The 19,676-nt window shown below is 44.0% G+C and overlaps 1 protein-coding gene across 5 annotated transcripts in view; it reads left to right on the top strand.

Moving 5' to 3' along the window:
* The window catches only part of LOC119170521 (polyamine-transporting ATPase 13A3), a 1,084,416-nt gene that overhangs the window by 950,388 nt on the left and 114,352 nt on the right, over positions 1–19,676 (top strand). For all 5 annotated transcript variants that reach the window (XM_075890967.1, XM_075890969.1, XM_075890968.1 and 2 more), the window contains one exon: positions 9,059–9,209. In XM_075890967.1, coding sequence (XP_075747082.1) covers positions 9,059–9,209 — 151 coding nt within the window. The remainder of the gene's footprint in view (positions 1–9,058; positions 9,210–19,676) is intronic.

A 19,676-nucleotide genomic window follows, 5' to 3' on the forward strand; every position in this document is an offset into this window, starting at 1 on the left:
ACAATGTGATCAAGTAATTCAGAGCTAATGCATATAGGTAATATGGGTCGGGGGTTTTGCGGGGAAAGTTTATTACCGCTATTGAAAAAGCTATGACTTTCGATTCTCCAGTTCGGGGGTAATAAGCCGGATGATAATGATAGCTGCAAAGTATGACAAAGAATTTGTCTTCATATTAGAACCGCGTTTGTCAAACTTTTAGAATTTATGTTGTCAACTCGTGCACTGGTTCAGACCTTAAGAATTTTCAAGAGGTTAGCGATATCTTCAGCGGAGACATCAATCACACTCAGGTACTGATAATCTTGGTCAGGAACAAAGGGTATGTCGGAGTGACGTTTCTACGTAAATATCGAAGCAAAGTATTAGTTAAAGGCATGCGGATTTATGACATAAGGCAGTGGCTGTTGGTCATCGTCATACAATGAAATGTGATCACTAATGCTATTGGAAGTTACTACACGTCCGAAGTTTTTGGGGTTATATTTCAAGAGGCAAGGAACGTCGTGAGAAATTATTTCTTTTTTAAAGTTCAAATGGCGCAACAGTATTGCTTTTAAGCATTCGCATTATTTTTCCCAAATTGATGACGTAAGTACAAGCCTAGCTTTTTTGTGCAGGCGCTTCTGTTTATTGAGATGACGACGCAGATGTTTGTCAAACCATGGATTAGCTTTATTATTGGAAATGACCTCCACGGGAACGTGTCAGTGTACTAAATTCGCTAGCAAGTTTTTGAAAAGCACCCAGTTCTGCTAAACTGTTCTATCAAAAATTGAAGGGAATTATGCTTGTAGAATTGCCCCGCCGCGGTGGTCTAGTGGCTAAGGCACTCGACTGCTGACCCGCATGGCGCGGGTTCGAATCCCGGCTGCGGCGGCTGCATTTCCGATGGAGGCGGAAATGTAGGCCCGTGTGCTCAGATTTGGGTGCACGTTAAAGAACCCCAGGTGGTCGAAATTTCCGGAGCCCTCCACTACGGCGTCTCTCATAATCATGAAGTGGTTTTGGGACGTTAAACCCCACATATCAATCAATCAATCAATGCTTGTAGAAAAAATTTGTTAAGTGCAATATTCATATCTTTTTAATTAGCTCAGTTGTAATCGCGGATTTCAGTGATAGTACTACCCTGAAATTCATGAGGAATACCCAATTGTAACTGGATAAGTCTATGATCACTAAAGCCGTCAAGCCACAGGACATCGTCAATTGATTCAGGAGCGTTGCGAAAAACGAGGTTTAGAATATTAGTACAAGTTTTTAATTCCATGAAAAAACTTAGGTCTAAGGAGAGGTTTATGAGCTCTGTTGCACTGTGGCAAGAAGATGACAATAGAAACTGATCTATTTGCCGACAATTAGAATGTCCAACTAGGTAAATGATGTCTGCAGGGCACTTTGTGTCCTCATGTATTGTTCGACGGGTAACGCTATATTGACCAACTTCCGCTTTTAACGTCTTCGTCTCCTGAGAAGTTCGGCAGATTGCTTTCTCCTAGCACTGTGACCACACAAGTTTTTTTGAAGTTGTAGGTGTAGAAACTAGTGATTCGTATGTTCTTTATAATGCTTTCAACGAACATTTTAAATCTGTTTTTTACTAAGAAAAACGGAATCTTGGAACACTTGATGTGGCAAAACCACCGCTACCTGATATTGTAATGGATAAAAAGGTATTTTTAAACTTGCTTTTGAAACTTGAAGTTAAAAAATGTTCAGGTCCTGATTGAGTGCTGAATGGGTTCCTAAAACGCTGTGCGCTGTGGGTGTCAAAGTGTTTGAGAGTTTCTTTTCTAAATCTTTGCAAGACGGTCAAGTTCCGAATGACTGGTTAACTGCAAAAGTGAAGCCCCTACATAAGAGGGGTAATCACCAGTATGTAACTGTCGCCCTACCTCCTTAATTTCAACTTCCTCTAAGCTCTTTGAGCATATAATACATAAGAATATTTCTGAATATTCAGATGAGCACAACATTTTATCAGATTCACAGCACGGAATCGGGAAAGAATTTTCTACCTGTACTTAGCTGGTAAGTACAGTGCATGATTTCACATTACCTATAAATTCCGAAAAACACGTAGATGTAATTTTATGGATTTTGCAAAAGCTTTCGACACGGTCTATCATACAAAGTTGCTGTTCAAATGGGATTGATTTCTTAAAATACTCAGCTTTTAAATTGAATTTCCGCTTATCTTTCAAATCGGAAACAGTATATCTTCTTCAACAATGACTGTTCCCGTATAGTACCAGTTGATTCAGGTGTCCCACAAGGCTCAGTGCTCAGGCCACTGCTATATTTGTTATTTATCAACGATATTTCACATGGTATACCGGTAACTGTCAAGTTATATGCTGATGACTTTATCCTGTACACAGAGATAAAAACCAGAACGACCAAATTCATTTAAACAATGCATTGAATAAGGTCATTCGTTGCTGCGATGAGTGGCAGATATCAGTTAATAATAAAAACATCGTTTTTACGAAACTTTGTCACAAACATGACCCTCTTCATTTGACATGTTCAGTGAATAATATTCTCTTGGAGGAAGTACAACACTACAAATACCTTAGTCTTTGAATTTCGTATGACTTACACTGGACAAAACACATAAAAACTCTATCAAGCACTTGCAATTACGAACTATTTTATCTTAACCAAGCTCTGAAGCTTTCCACTGCCGCCATTCACCTTACTGCATTCAAGGCATTTGATCAACCTATTCTAGATTATGCATCAACAATTTGGTATTCTCACAATAAAACCAACATGAAAAAATGAAAAAAAATCGTAAGAGAGCTGTTAGATTTATAACAGTCTAGACCGTACCTAAATAACATGTTTATTAGCAAGAGCCAGCCTCCCAACTCCAACACAGAGAAACATTGTATTGAGATTAAAATTTTGTTTCAGTTAGTTAAAGGTTACTTTAGGCTAGACTTATCGCACATACTTTATTTTACGACTTGATATGACACAAGGCAGAGGGTCGAGTTCACATTGACACCATTCACCATCCGTAATAACGCATTCAATTATTCATTTTTTCCAGGCCAATTACTGAATGGAATAACCTCAATAACAATAATGCTTCGCGATCACCTTTGAGTATTTTACTACGTAGCTCCAGTAATGACTCTGTGTGCTCTATTACATGTAGTATGCTGTGTGTTTCAATCTCTGCAGTGTTTATTCTACACTGGTGGTCATCTTGAGTACAGTGCTTATTTAATTTCATTGAATACACTTGTACTTGTTTATATCAAGTTTTTGTTTTTTCTCTTTTTATCATCTTCTGAAAAATTGTAGATACATTGTTTTCTTTTTATTTTGTTGCCAATTTGTAAATATAACAAATGTATACCCACTCTGCTAAAACCCTCTTTGAAGGTTGCAGTATTTAAAATAATTATAAAAAAATTAAACTTTCAGGTTACCGAAGTAATAGAACTCCAGAGTTTGCCAATGAAAGAACTATTGCAATGCGGTGAACGGTAGCATACACCAACCAGTTTCTTCGCCACTGATGTAGAGCAGGCGGCCCACACTATTTCAATGCAAGAGTTGGTTTTCACCAGGAGCGACGCCAATTTTTTTTCCCATTGCTCTAAGAACACAGCCCCCCTTTTTAACAGCTTTATGCTTTCTAAATAGGCCATACTTATTCGGTTTCGCAAAAATTTCACTGTCCTTTTCACCAGGATGGATCCATGTTTCTTTCAGTTCAAGGATATTGCTATCAGCATCCTCCAAGCAAGAATAACCATCATCACGTTTTGGAAGAAAACTTCCAATATCAGTAAAAAATGAAGGTAATGATGAGAGCTGTTGCTATGGGGTCTAGGCTTAGCCAGATTTTTTTCCTAGTCTAGCTATCTAGCAGATGCTATAACACAGTCTGTTGCGCTGTTCCACACATACGTGTGTTTATCGATCTACAGTTTGTCAAAAACCAGGTTGCTCCACTTATCCTGTGTCCTGACAAATTCAAGTAGCTTTCGCCTTGCAAACCTAGTTGCCACAGAAAAGTCTTCTCTAATAGAACAAGTCGAAACTATAAGCTTGTGCGCAGAAGCAAGAATTCGCTGCCTGGGTTTGAAGAGTGCCAGTTTGGCGATGATAGGTCTGTGCTTACTCATTGCGAATTTCCCTACACTACAAGGAAAAAGGGTGCTAAAAAGTTGTGTGGTTCGTCCTTTTGGGAACTAATGGCACTGCCACAATCATTAATTTTAAGGAACTAATGGCACCGGGTCTGACAGTTAGTCCCCACAGATCAGCTCAGGGAACTAGCATTTAGTCCTCACAATTGCACCTTAGCAGGTAACCGTTATTCTCGCAAATTACCTTTAACATTTGGTCCTGATATTTACACCTTGTCGGGCAACCGTTAGTCTCCACCTTTACACTTCATCGCGCAATCGTTAGTCCTCCCAGTTGCACGTCGTTGGGCGAATGGTTGGTCCACTCATATACTTCGATCGGATGAACATTACCCCAGTTGAAATATTGTTTTTTTTTATTCACTATTTACAGGCCTAACACTTTTCTCGCCTGTTTTTTTTTTCGCAGTGAGAAACAAATGATGGGGAAAAACACGCGAAAACTGATTTAACCACCTGTGTGTCACTGCTTTGGCAGTCACTGCAAAAACGAAAGACAAAAGTGAGACATTCAGATATTTCACTTCTTTCTATACACATGAAGTTTCTCCATTATTTAAGAGAATTCGTTGTGAAACGTAGAAGTCCAGCCTTGTTGTCACATCTTGTACTGTCTTTGTGAAGCACCTCTGACGTAAGCGATAGGTGACAGGTATTGCAGACACCAGTGCACACGGCCTTCTACATGCTGCACAAAAACATTGTAAAAATAGTCAAGCAACACGAGACACAAGATGCGGATGCAGGCATATGAGAAGTGCGAGCAAGTTGATATAAAAACGTATGTGCAAAATATAACACGCAAATAACTTTACCTTCACATCTTTTACAGTCCTTCTGAAGCTACTCCGACCAAAGTGATAGATGACAGGCATAGCAGACACCAGTGCACAGAGCCACAGCCTTCTGTACGGTGTGTGTCCACGACTGCACAATATTATGGTAAAAATAGTTATTCACACATGACAGAGGATGAATATGCATGAATATGGGAAATACGCGCAAGGTGAAATGAAAACGTTCGTGTAAAATAGGACATGCAACTACTTTCGCCGTGTTGTCACACATCGTCGAAGACGCATTTCGATCCCCGTAGCGCAACAGCTTTAGTGTGGTAGCCACAGTCATAACTCCGCGGAGCCGTGAACCACCATGCCGCCAGCAAGGTGGTGAGTTCTAATGAGTTCCACCTTTCAGCTCGAGCAAGCGAACACGAGACTAAACGCGGCGTTGCATGCGGAGGGTCTGCCGCCAGTGAACCTCGAACGGGAGAGTGACCATACGCAGAGCCGCCGCCACGAACAGTGCCGAGTTAGTTTCGAGCGAGCGTCTAAAAACCGACGGTAATGTGGCGCTTTTCTAAAACTCGAGCGAGTGCAGCGAGCAAACGCGAGCGCGCCCCCGTGGCAGCCTTTATAGTGGCCGGCGCCGAGCTGTTTGCGATTGATTGACGAAGAAGCCAACTGTAATGGTGACCAATTTTCACAGACTCAGTTCCGACGCTAGGTAAAGCCCCGCCAGCCCGTGCCGGTGCCCCTACAGAGCACGACCTACTACAACCAAATTCGTTACGAGCAACCACAACATGTTTTGGACGGCTCAAACAACAGTGACCAGGTCTCCGCCTAATATTGTCATCCCGGAGCTTATCACGGCGGCCAAGACAGGCGACCACTCGACGCGCAAGCGTCTGGCTGACCGAGGGCAATGGTTGCCAATTTACGGGCGGTCAAAAAGCACAGGCGAACTACAGACGCCGCAGCTGACTTTCGGCGTAAATTTCGTGCTTGCGATATACAAAATGACCAAGCCCATTGCCGGCAAGCGCGGTCCATATCGCACACCCGACCAGTACGGCAGAAGAGAGTATGATGACCTGCATGTGAAAGAATCCAGCGCTGATTAGCGCCCCGAGTCAGACTGAAATGATGTATCCGATAGGCCCGCTCTCTTCTCGGCTGCCATGTTGGCCTTCATTCCAAAGCAGGTGTATCTTGAATCGGTTGTGACCATCTTGACTAAGCCAGAGATATACAGCGTGGCGTGGCAACGTGTCGAAGCCTTCTCCAGACTTCATGGGTGCGGCGAAACGTAAAACCAGCTGCGCACACTGATCTAAACGTACGCACAAATCACCAGTGCGCGATTCCTAGATTGTCGAGCTCTCAGAGCGCGGCGCAAAGCCAACCGTCACCACAAAAATGAGGAGTAAGACTGAGCCAAATAGAGGAGGGCTAGTTTTCTCGACAACGGTTCACGCAAGGCCCACATCCCCCGTACGGTTCATAACTTTGGAGACTAAGTTGTTTGCACGCGACACGCATCCCTCTGTGTTACTCCTCGACGGTCTGTACGTTCATCGCGCGCGTTTATTGGGCTCCGTTACTTCTTTTCCGGGTAATTTTGTCTTAGAGTATAATCGATGAACGCGCTCAAAGTGGCTCTCAGTGTTTGTAACGCCCAACTGTTGAGAGCAGAAGGTAATCGTATTCTGGTCATAATCATCCCATTTTTCTTTTTCATCATCCTAGAGCCCAAAGAAAAGCAAGTTTGATCGGCGAGCTCTGTTCTCAGCATCGTAACATCTTTCTGTAACTTTATTTATTGTGCAGCCAGGTCACACAAAGAAGGATCAAGGTCAATGGCCTTAGGTATGCTAAGTCACTCTGTGGTTTCTTCCAATGTCGAAGCACGGCCAGGCAGCTGCGTAATTGCCATATCTATGGCATGTTGCTTTTCTTTGATGCTCTTTAGCTCACTAAGTATTGCTGTTTGACCGAGCTCGAGCCTACGCATCGTATGTCGTACCAATGAAAGCCCACCTCCGGCGTTTGCGCGAGAGGTGGACCAGGATTTGTCTCTGCATCTCCCGCTATTTTTATTAGCAAGGACAACGCAGCGGAGCAGCATCGCGACACTGACCGAAAGAACCACTTCATCATAATACAGTATTCTGTTGGGCAGGACACCACAAACAAATAGCAGTCACTACTTCTAGGACCAGCAGAACCATCTAGGTATCTTTCCTGCAAAATCAGAACGGGTAAATGATGCATGCTTGATGCGGTTTGTGCCCAAATCCGCCCGTTACGCGGCAGATGTTATATCTTGGGGCACTTGTGACTAGAATCGTTTACGAGAAACTTGGTTGCCAGAGAGAAGCAGCAATGTCGTCTGATGTCAGCGTGATAAAATAGGAAAGGTGGCAGCAAAAAGTCGTGGCCAGTTTTGCTCTGGGCAGCCGTCCAGCACACTACACCACAGAAGAGAGCACTCTGCACAATCAGAACGGGTAAATTATGCATGTCTGATGCGGTGTTGTGCCCAAATTCGCCGGCAGCTCGGTAGCTTTCACATCCTGAGCCAGCTGTTTCGTGGGTCATTGAGAAAAAACTTGTTGCCAGATAGAAGCAGTGATGTCATGCAATGTCAGCGTAGGTAGTGATGAAACTTGGAAAGGCGGCAAGAGAAGGTCATGCCCATGTTCATGCTGGGCAGCCATCCAGCCCACCACACCGCAGAAGAGTGCACTCTGTACAATCGGAACGGGTAAATGATGCATGTTTGATGGTTGTTGTGCCCTAATTTGCCGGCTACTCGGTAGCTTTTATATCCTGAGCCATCTGTGGCGTGGATCAGTGATGAAAAATTTGTTGCCAAATCGAAGCAGCTATGTCATCCGATGTTAGCGTAGCTAACGATGAAACATGGAAAACTGGCAGCAGAAGATCGTGGCCAACTTCACGCTGGGCAGCCGTGAAGCACACAGCGCCACAGAAGAGAGCACTCTGCGCAATCAGGACGCGTAATTGGTGCACGACTGATGCGGTGTTGTGCCCCTGATCATGGCAGGCACGCCATCATTTTAATAATATAAGCTATCATCATGCGTCCTTTTCTCCACCCAGTCAAGAAGGCAGCGGCTGGACAGACAGACAGACAGACAGACAGACAGACAGACAGACAGACAGACAGACAGACAGACAGACAGACAGACAAATAGATAGATAGATAGATAGATAGATAGATAGATAGATAGATAGATAGATAGATAGATGGATAGATAGATAGATAGATAGATAGATAGATAGATAGATAGATAGATAGATAGATAGATAGATAGATGGACAGACAGACAGACAAATAGATAGACAGACATACAAACAGATAGAAGATAGATAGATAGATAGATAGATAGATAGATAGATAGATAGATAGATAGATAGATAGATAGATAGAGAGATAGACAGACAGACAGACAGACAGACAGACAGACAGACAGGTAGATAGATAGATAGATAGATAGATAGATAGATAGATAGATAGATAGATAGATAGATAGATAGATAGATAGATAGATAGATAGATAGATAGATAGATAGATAGATAGATAGATAGATAAACTGAATGTTGCTGGCGTTCTTTAAAAAAAAGCTTTTCATTAAAGATATGAGTACACGCGAGACAGAGAAGCGAACAAGCTCACAGTTGTGTCCTGAATAGCCACAACACCTATCTACTCATTTAGAAAGGAGGGAACATAAGGGAGAACTTGAAGGAGGAAAGGATCAGGAAGGAAGAACTAATACTGCAGTCTTCAACGCACATGCCAGATCACACAGAAAAAAAATTCTACTTGATGCGAGGCCAAGTTTACCAAAAAAAGTATTTTGGCAGTCCATTATTCTGGCTTGCCAGCTGACTTATCGTCTCTATTTTAACGCATATCTTTATATCTAGGATCACTACTAACTGACGCTCTCTGGCGCGACGGCTTTCCGGTTCTAACATTTAAATAACTTCTCGTAGTCAGACACAGGGCAGCGGCTGCGCATTTAAATCGTACATGATGTCTTATACTAAGATGAAGCAACAATGTTATGCAGTGAGCTACGCGGAGCCGTGCGCCGAGCTGAGTGATGCAAGGCCTTCGCGCAGCCTACTGACTCCAGGCATACTGTCCTCGCTGCTTCTTCAGTTACTCCTGGTCGTTTTGAGCCAGGTGGGATTTATGCAGCTATTGCAGAGCCAGCCATGGTGAGTGAGCCTTATTTCCTGCCAACACCTCATCTTGATGTTACCCATTGGCTAGCGGCTTCGGGTGTCCCAGCGAGTATACCATACTTACCTTCCTCTTAGTTTAAGCCAGTAAAGTCCACCTTATATAGATCAGACGGTTATTCTCTACTAAATGAAGTTCAATCGTACTAAGTATGCTAAGCCAGTTCATCACGGCCTACGCAAAGGCTCACAAGAATACAAAGCAGAAATAATAAGAGAAATTGACGCCTGTCTCAACGAAGGTATTGTGATGCCTTCATGATCTCTCTACGGTGCACCGCTAATAGTAGCGCAAAGTGAAGGTGGGAGACGTTCTGGTTAATGCACTAACAACCTGACGCTCATCGCCATAACGCGAATGCCCGAAAAACAATATTGCTGATCATTTGTGGAAGACACAGTTTTTACTAGGTAGGATCAAGCGTCCGGGCAGTGGCCGGTCTTACTGCATCTCAAAGGTTGCTCACTTTTATGCTTGGTATATTACGCCTTTGGTGGTAAACAACTCCGGCCACAATGGGCTACATTGAAAGAGCTTTAAAATCCGTAACAAGAAAGTAGGATAGCGATATTTCATCAGCTTGGTTGTTCATGGCGATATACACAAACAAAAGCAATATAAGGCACCTCGAGGCGCCTCTCAAAGCTCAAAGGCCAAAAGCGGGAGCCAAAAACGAAAACATTCGTCAGATTTGAGGCCTTGTGGGAATTGGTTTCGTGCGAAGCAGTGCGCGACTATTGTTTATGCTGCAGTTTTTTTTTGCTTCTGACCATGCATTGCAAAGTGTGTGGACGTGTTTTCGTAAGTGTAGTAGTTGTGTGCATATTGTAGACTTAGTAGTATTGTGTGCAGATCGAAGTGCTCGTTGAAGCGCCATGCGTTGCAGCTCCCATAAACACTAGCGCCAGTGTTCACGCTAGTGTATTGTGGGAATCTAGCGTACCCCTCTATCAGTGTCTCGTTCCCCAATTCGGTTGAGCTCCGGAAACGTGACCAACTTGGTTTCGCTGTCAATCCCTCTTGTTTTGCTGACAACCGTGTGTCGGTTGTCTCTGCATGTCACGCTCGGGCCTCGGCCAAAATTTTAGTGGGACGGCAAGGCGCTTCTACCAGCGCTCGTCTCAGCGGCTTTCAGTGGTTCGATACTGCACGCACCTTGCAGCCACGCCTCGTGCATTCGCGGCTGCCATCGTAAAGTCGGTGAACTATAAGCGAGCTGGCTGCCCTCGTTGTGAAGTGGTGCCCCGTTCTGTTTGAGCTGCAGACCTCCTACCTGGCAGTGGGTAGTGGGTTCTCTCTGGTGTAGTGAGACTTTTGGAAAAACTGTAGAGTGAGCTTGGCCGACCATGGACTTTTAGCGACAGGCAGAAAGACGTGTGGGGATCTCGCCAATTTATACTTCAGAGCCAAAGCAAAGCGGCGGCGGCTGCCTGCGTCCGTACCACCAGTCGTGAAGACTCGTTCTCTTTCAGCGAGCGCTTTGACCTCCGAGAACGAGGAGCGCGAGAGGGGCAGTGCTGTGCCTGAAATGGGATGATGCTGACGATGAAGACGCTACGCCCCCCCCCCCCTTAGTCCTTTGCGCAATTTGAAAGGTATATATAAAGTAAGGAGGGAGAAAGATACTATATCTATGACCGACAGCCTGTGGGTTGTTCGTGAGGAAGGCCGGGTCATCACCGTGAAGAACGTTGGCTTCTATACCTAATCTGATGGGCGACACTGAGAGCCTTGGAGCAGGCGATCAGCGCGCCGAAGAGGTCTTGCCGGCAGCAGTGAGGTAATGGCGGCAACAGGCATCAACGACACCAGAGGTCTTGTTAAAGAATAGGAGTCTTCGCCGGTGGAGGGAGTGAAAACAAAGGTTTAGTGGATCAGAGAGGTAGCAATCGTGTCCAGTGTCTGGCCAAACGTTCTTTCGGCGCGCACCAGCCACGAGCTCTCCCCTCGTTCACACTCTTCGTTGTCCTCTTTCTTGAATATTCAATACACTCAGCGGCCAGAAGTGAATAGTTAGATGGAATACCATTGTGAAAGGGGTGTAAATCTTTACCAAAATGGCTGACAAGCACACATTTAAGAATAACTAAGGTGCACTTGCTTCAAACACTATTCACGCATGATTAGTGCCACACTAGTCCGTCCGACAAAATCCACTTTGATCATTTCTGAAGAGCAGCTGCATACGATCGCACTGACGAGTTTTTCCCAGTGCACTTTTCACGTTTGCTCAAAACTGAGCACGCGTCGAACACTTTGAAATTTCACATTTACCCGCGTGCACGGATCTTCCCACTCAAACAAGCACAAATTTCCACTATCATCGCACAAACACCACCATGAGGTACAACGTACATCTTGGTGAGCCAGCATGGACGTCAGATTCTGCCCATGCGGTACTAAGAAAAATGCCGCCATCAGCGCGCCCATCAACTTGCCGGCCATAAATGGGTAGTGCGAAGAGAGCCGTCCACAAGCGAATGTGCGTAGGCCCTCCGGTTTTGTCGTTTTTGAGGCGCGGTTTCTTGAATATCAAGGACCTGGCAAGCTTATTCCGTCAAGCCCACTTCGCTTCAGAAAAGTAGCAAGCTCATCAAAGCAAACTGCGGGTACAACGTAAAAGATGTTTCAGTTATTTCGGTGTGCTGCAATTTAAGTGCAATCGACCTTCGCATGAGATCTAGTTCGATGCAAGCACACCGTCGTACGTTCTTTAACACCTAAATACGTTTAACTCGGGGATACACATGATGCTAAAGCGATGAAGTACATACACGGGCAATCTATCTGACGATCAGTGGTACGAAGCTCGTTTTATGTGGCCCGAATGGCCCTGTCAATTTTCATCTCTGCAGTAGCACTCTATTGATCCCTCACTTCCTGTGCTTTGAACCGCTGCTAAAACGTTAATTTGACGGTTGTCTTCAGTTCTACATATTGAAAATGGGGATATATGCGTGTCCCCTTTCTCAGTGAACAACGAAAGGCAAAACCGAGGCCACCTAGATAACTCCGTCAATCGCGGAGACCAACGGCAAGAAAAACCTGATTGTGGCCGCGTTCATTTTGTGATTCACCTGTGTGGCATACGTTTTCGCATTTCCTAGTTGAAGTAGAAACTTGGAGCCTTCAAACCCTCCCTTACTTGCGTAATGCTGTGTGGTGGTGACCACTTCCGATTGTCGGTGGTCGCAGCTTGTGCGATGTTTATCGCGCGCGTCACTTGTCTACTGTTGCATAGAGCGCACCGAGGCCCGAGGCTCTGTTAAGCTTCATAATCAAAGTTCTCATGGTTCTCCGTGGTAATGATTGGGCACATTATCATATCACCTGCATTATTCCACTTTATCATGCAACCGGCTGTGGAGAACGCGAGTAATTTGCTTACCCAATTAACACTTTCGCGATGGCCCGCGTTCAGCGCTTTTGCCGTTCTGCTTCACGAAAGCAGCGGAAATCAGCAAAACATAAGTCATTTACGTCCGGGGCAATTCGCAACAAAACAGTAGCGTTGACCGGGGTCTTTTTTGTAGAGTGCGGAGCTGTGGCGTTTGATCTTGCTTTCACCGTCGTTTTGGCGAGTGAACCAGCAAGCACTTTATATGGCGGTTTGGTGACACGTTCGAGTAGCGGAGAGAAATTCGTAGCTGTATTTCTAAGTATTCAATGTGCACATACACGTAATATTTTGCTCAATCGTTGTTTCGTTCGCTATAGTGGCACCTGGTTGCGCAGGAAACTGTGCACTGAAGTTGGCCTGCACTACTCGAAACTGCGTCGACAGGTAGCGCTGCGTGTCTACGAAACTCGGAGTCTGGCATCTATACCGATTAGCTGAGTTACCGGTTCAGCATATCACCGGTGTTTTCTTTCCCCACGTGATGTGAGCTTCCTTAATGCGTGTTCGTATCCTGATGGGACGCCTGTCGTTTATAAACGTGCCATCGTCTTCTAAAGAATGGTCGCCGAAACGTCTGTCGCAGTGGTGGTGCTTGATCGACTTGTCATGTCGTTGCTTGAGTTCTCGTCCTGCGGCAATATGTCGTGCTGATCTGTGAAGCGTAGGCTCGGCTGCTGCTTGGTTCTTTGCTTGAGTTGAGCTACGTGCCCTAGAAGCAAGTTTAACATCAAATCGCCGATCGTTGTGATGCACTTCCTCGTTAAATGACCGCACTGTCTTGTTCTCGATCTCAATACCGACAAACAAGAGTTTTTGCAAAGAGCGAGAGATGTCTGTGTCCACGCAGCTTGTGTAAAGAACACAGATGGTAAAAGTAGCAGTGCTCCTAAAATGCTGTTCTTCGCACGGAATAGATCCTTGAAAGGTCCAACCAAGTTTTGTGTTGATGAACACCAGGCCATGTTGTCGCTCGTCCAGGAAAATTCCGTTTAGCAAAAACTTCCACATTCAGTCCGCTCCCATGCGCAAGCGCCTTCCATTCTCACTTTTCAATTCAGTACTCGCAGTCGTGTCTCCAATAAACTTCTTTTCACGTGGCAGCTGAGGCGCGAATATGTTCGTGGGTTGAAGTTGCATCAGCTGCTCACAGAAGAATAGTACTATTATAGCTTCGACATTATGCGTGGTATGTCTTCTTTTAGGCGATCCGCTCGCTTCTCCAAATGTTTTGACATTCATTTCGATGGTGCGCACTATAGGTAATATTTCCGTTTCAGATATGTCTTCTCCAGTAAATGATCGCTGGCTTTCATTATCCGATACGCCTCTGATAAAGCATAAGTCATTTTCGGTTGTTAGCCATGCACGAAATATCTGTAGTAGGGCCGCGTCTTTGTTATGTTGCGATGATGATTCATTCCTTTTCACTTTTCAAAGAGGGGCCCTTGCTTCATTTAGGTGCTTCGTTTGCGCATATTCGTGGTTGCAAAGAACCGTTGCAGGCCTTCCGTTGCACTTACAACAAATTACACGATGGTCACAATCTATAGACCAATGTCCTTCGATGGGGCTCTTGAAGCACCTGCCAGCCTTTGATGTGTGGTTCTTCCTTTTATGCAATCTAATGTCGGGTGTGCATGTCTTCGTAGCATGTGGTGCAGAATGGCAAAAGAAAGAGGCACTTTGTCCAATTATTGCGTGGCTGATCGAAGGCGACGCCATGGTTTGAGCCTGATGAAGAGTGTCTTGTCGGTGATCTCGGACACTAAGACCACAGGCGTCCTCCACAGGCTGGCCACCGTCTCCTTGCGCACGTAATTCAGTATGACAAATTTGGAATCAGGTGAGGTGAATAGTTGACGAAGGTAAATGACACTTCCAAACGTGATAATCATCACATGGAGGTCAACTAAGGCATATTTTAGCTCCACCTCGTAATGTTGTGAGGACTTTAAAGTGACATATCAATCTTCCTGCTTTGTGTTTGATATATATAATCAATTTTCACTGTACGCGGGATCTGCCATTTTTTAAATTCCGATATATACACAAATGTATGACCACGAGTTAAGGCAAAAGGCATTTTATGGGTCTCCTGACGAGGTCTTTACCCTGGACTTACATATCCGACAGCTAGCAGGAACAAAAAGGAGGAAAAAATTTTCAAAATATAGAAGTAACTAACCTGTCATTGCGTGATATGCACAAAAGAATGAGAGCAATAGAAACATTTTGACATGAATATAAGAAAAACGTTTTCAGCAATTGTAATAAAGAATGCAAATGTATTTGCATATGAAGCACATACAATAATAAGCGAAAGGTAAACATCAGCATTTTGCGATGCGTCATTAAAAACCTATACAGCTGCAGGAAACATGAGAAGTAGCTGTACTTTCTTAAACCCCATATACATGTGGTTTCATCGGCCAGTTTGATTAAGAATGGTTGTGCATTATACAACAAAATAATTTGATAATCTAAAGTTCTAGTGCCGTAGATATTCCACGGTCTTGATGGCGTCAATGACGTAGTACGTAGGTTGTATGCTAGTTGTCTTGTTAAATATTCGTTTCGGAAGGCGGTATAATAGGGTTTTATTTCGTGGACAATCATTGTCGCTAAGCAAAATTTATATAACTGAGAGAACGGTAGTACGTTCAAGTTGGATACAGCAAATCAGGTAATGAGGGTGGATAAGAGGAAATCATTTTCAAGCTTCTTTTTTGTAAAGAAGGAACAGGTTCGGTGTCTTCTGTTGCATGTACTCCAGACTAGATGACAGTATTTCAGATGGGAATGAATCAAAGAGAAATCCCCGCAGGAGTGTCTGCGCAAGCAGGTGTTTGGTGTTTGGCAGCACCATGAACCCGAGCAAACAGGGGGGTTTCGACTCCCTCCCATCCCTCGCCATGCGTGGCTTAGTAGTGTACGGAGAAAGGAGATCCTGGGGGTTGAGCCGACGCTAGATGATTGGACCTTCAAGGCTTTCCGAAAGAGCCAACACACCTTTTTGGTCCGGCTTCACGTAGACGGCACCCCTGGACTCACCCACCTAGGGGAAATTAGCAGTCGCCTTTTCCGATCTCTCTCTCCCCTGATCTTCGTTTCTTTATCTTTAAATATTTCCTGCCATCTCCTCACTTCTATTTACTTCCATCCTCCAGGCGACAAGGGTTCACCTTGTGTATATGTCCTTCCTTGGGCACTAGATATTCGTTGTGCTACCGTCCCCTTCTAGCAAATAGCGAATTTACTAATAAACTGAACTGTGTGCGAAACAGCGAACTTACTAATAAACTGAACTGTGTGCGAGACACACTAACAAAAAAATACGCAAACACGCAAGTTTTGCTATTTGGAGGCTTTAATTTGCCTCATAATAAAGAGAACGACAATCCACCATCGTCACTATGCCAAGTCGAAACAGTTTTCGTGATGTTTGTTTCAATTAAAACTTTAATCAGCTTGTGTCGAAAAATACGCGCGTCACACAGGACTCCGCCACCATTCTAGATCTCATTTTAACTAAAAATCCTTGCAGTATATCTTCAATGACTTTGCTGAAAGAAATTAGTAACCATAAAGTGATTCATGCCGCTTTCGCTTTTGTCTTTCTGAAACGAGAATCATGAGATAAAACGGTACGCTTATATGACAAAGGTGACTATGACGTGATCAACAACGAACTTATCTCCTTCTACCCTATCCACTGTTCCGAATTCCACATTCGAACACTTTAGGATAATTGGTCGATATTTCATAGCAAACTTACTGAACTTGCTTCTAAACATATTCCTGTTATAACTGTCCTGGCCAATCATCACAAAACATGGTTCACAAAAAAGGTAAAAACCCTAAAAACAAGAAGAAAAGGCTATTTCGCTCCGGAAAGCAACACAATTCCTCTGTGATGTGCAGCAATTATTATGAGGTTGAGAAAAACTACCTCTTAGCCGTTGGTCGCGAAAAATATTCTTTTTTTTCATGATACGCTACCCATTGTATTACATAACAACCCCCGAAAATTCTGGCGAATCTCGCAACCCAAGATACCTGAAACTATCATGCTCACAGATCATAATGACATAATGATCACTGACCAAGAGTGTGCCAATGTGTTTAACGTCACGTTTTCATCTGCCTTTACTACTGAACCTGCCACTCTTTTTCCGTCACCGCCTGCACGTTTACATTCTGTCATGCCACCCATCGAATTCACCGAAAATGGCATAATGCTAATAATCGAAAAACTAAAGTGATCATCAGCACCCGGGGTAGACGGTCTCAATTCTAAACTGTTAAAAAATACAAACATGTGTGCGCATCTAACTTGAAACTAATATTCGCCGAGTCTTTATCATCCTCCAGCATTCCCATCGATTGGAAGAGCGGGCAGGTCGTTCCGATTTACAAATCAGGAAATAAAAACTCACCTCTTAACTACCGTTCAATCTCTCTTACAAGTGCACCCTGCAGGATAATGGAACATGTAATCTACACCCAAATCACGCACTTCCTAGACACCGCTAACTTCTTTCACCCTGCCCAACATGGCTTTCGCAAAGGCTTATCATGAGAGACGCAACTTGCCATCTTCACCCATGACTTGCACATTAACCTCCACAGAGACACCCAGGTTGACGCTATTTTTCTCGATTATCCCTAAGCATTTGAAAAGTTACCGCATAAACGGCTATTACTAAAGCTATCTCGTTTAAACTTGCCCCCGGCCATTTTAAACTGGATTGCTGAATTTCTCACTAACCGTCATCAGTTAGTCCATGTCAATAATCATACATCCGCACCTCTCCCCGTTACGTCTGGCGTCCCGCAAGGAAGTGTCCTGGGTCCCCTACTCTTCCTCATTAATAATAACGAGAGTCTCATGACTGCTTCAAAAGAGATAAAGTACGTGTTGATTGGCGTGGAATGGGCCCTTCAGCTTAAAACCCATTTTTGTACACACACCACTACTGTTCACGTAAAGTGGAGACACAAATTTTACAATGGAACATCAAAGGACTGCTTAGAAACCTCAATTATATCCAAGAACTTTTACATGAACATTCGCCAAAACGGTTGTGTGTACAAGAAACACACCTAAAACCTGAAAACATGAACTTCTTACGCCATTACGTTACATTCCGAAAGGACCGGGATGATGGTATGGCATCATCTGGTGGCGTAGCCATTATAGTCAATCAAGGAATCTTATGCTCACAGTTACCCCTTCAAACATTCCTTGAGGCAGTGGCTATTCAAGCTGTCATCTTCAATAAACTCGTTACCATTTGCTCTCTTTTGCATACCCTCGCGTCACCAGCTCCAAAAACAAGAATTTCAGGTTTTAATAAAAAAATGCTAGAACCTTATCTGGTTCTTCGAGACTTTGATGCGCACAGTAGTTTACGTAGTGATTCTCGTTGCGATGCACGAGGTCGTCTAACTGAACAGTTCCTTTTCTCATCCGGCGCTTGTCTTTTTAATCAGAAGCAACCAACATAATACAGCCGGGCCAACAACAGCTCCTCGTCCATAGATCATTGCATTACATCCCCATCACTCCTACCTCTACTCAAATAGAAAGTTAGTATTAATCCCTACAGAAGTGACCACCTTCCAATAATTCTGAGCACATCAATAGATAACGCATGCCCTCCACAGGCTTCGAGATGGCAGATTGACAAGGCTGACTGGGAAAAGCTTCGAAACGTGACTCGCCTAAGTTCATTTAATTTACGTGATATGAGCGTAAATGCAACTGTTGAATTTTTCACAGCTTTCTAATTGATGCTGCAACATGCATAATGCATCCCACAAACGGAACCGTGCACCTAACGACGCGTTCCTTGGTGGAATAGTGAATGTCAAAATGCTCAAAAATAGCAAATTAAGGCATGGAAGTTGTTCAGGGATTCACCGACAGCCGATAACCTTGACAACTTTAGGAAGATAAAATCCCAAGACAGTGGAACACGCAGACAGGCAAGAAAAGAAAGCTGGCGTAAGTTTTTATCAGGAATAACTTCATATACACAGGAGGCGAGAGTCTGGAACATGGTACGAAAGATAGTAAGATGGCAATCTCATTCGCTTCCTCTAGCGAACACACAAGGCTACAGCTACAAGACTAGGCGAAATTTTTCGGGGCACACTTAGAACAGGTCTCCAGCTCATCGCACTATACAATATTCTTCGAGAGATACAAAACAATAATCGAAAGCCAGAAACTAGAACGCAAACCTATAAAACACGAACCATACACTGAACCGTTCGTCTTAGCTGAGCGTCAGGCATCACTAAACTGCTGTAATAGATCCGCTCCTGGTTCCGACCGAGTAAAGTATGAAAGGCTAAAACACCTGCTCTCTTAAACACAAAAAGTGCTTCCTTCTTTTTATAATGCCATTTTGGTTTTTCGGCGAGATTCCTTCTTTCTGGAAAGAAGCCATTGTTATTCCAGTTATAAACAATGCAAAGATCCATCATCCGTCACAAACTGCAGGCCTATGGCCCTCACGAGCTGCCTGCGTTAACTTTTCGAAAAGATGGTTAACCACCGCTTTTTCCATTTTCCGGAAACAATCTACTGGGCCCAAACCAGTGTGGATAGATCCACTACTGACCACTTGTTACGAATCGAGGGGCAAATTTGTGATGTTTTTGTCCATAATCAATTCTTTCTTTCATTGTTTCCCGATATAGCAAAGGCTTATAACACCACCTGACTTTTTTGGCATACTGCGAGACCTCTCGCACTTTGGTGTCTGAGGTAACATGCTTACGATAATTTAAAGTTACTTGTTCAACCGCACTTTTCGTGTCCGCGTGGGTTATGTCCTCTCACGAACATTTGTGCAAGAGACGGGAGTGCGCAAGGTGGTGTCTCGAACTGCACGCTTTTTCTTGTAAAAATGACTACCCTAAACTTCCACATTCCACACAATATCTCTTATTTCAGATATGTTGACGATGTTCAGATCAGTTTTAAGTCCTGCAATCATGAAATGTGCGAGAAGTAGCTCACAGGGTTAATGAT

The sequence above is a fragment of the Rhipicephalus microplus genome, chromosome 3 (assembly GCF_043290135.1).
Source record: "Rhipicephalus microplus isolate Deutch F79 chromosome 3, USDA_Rmic, whole genome shotgun sequence".
NCBI classification, from domain to species: Eukaryota; Metazoa; Arthropoda; class Arachnida; order Ixodida; family Ixodidae; genus Rhipicephalus; species Rhipicephalus microplus.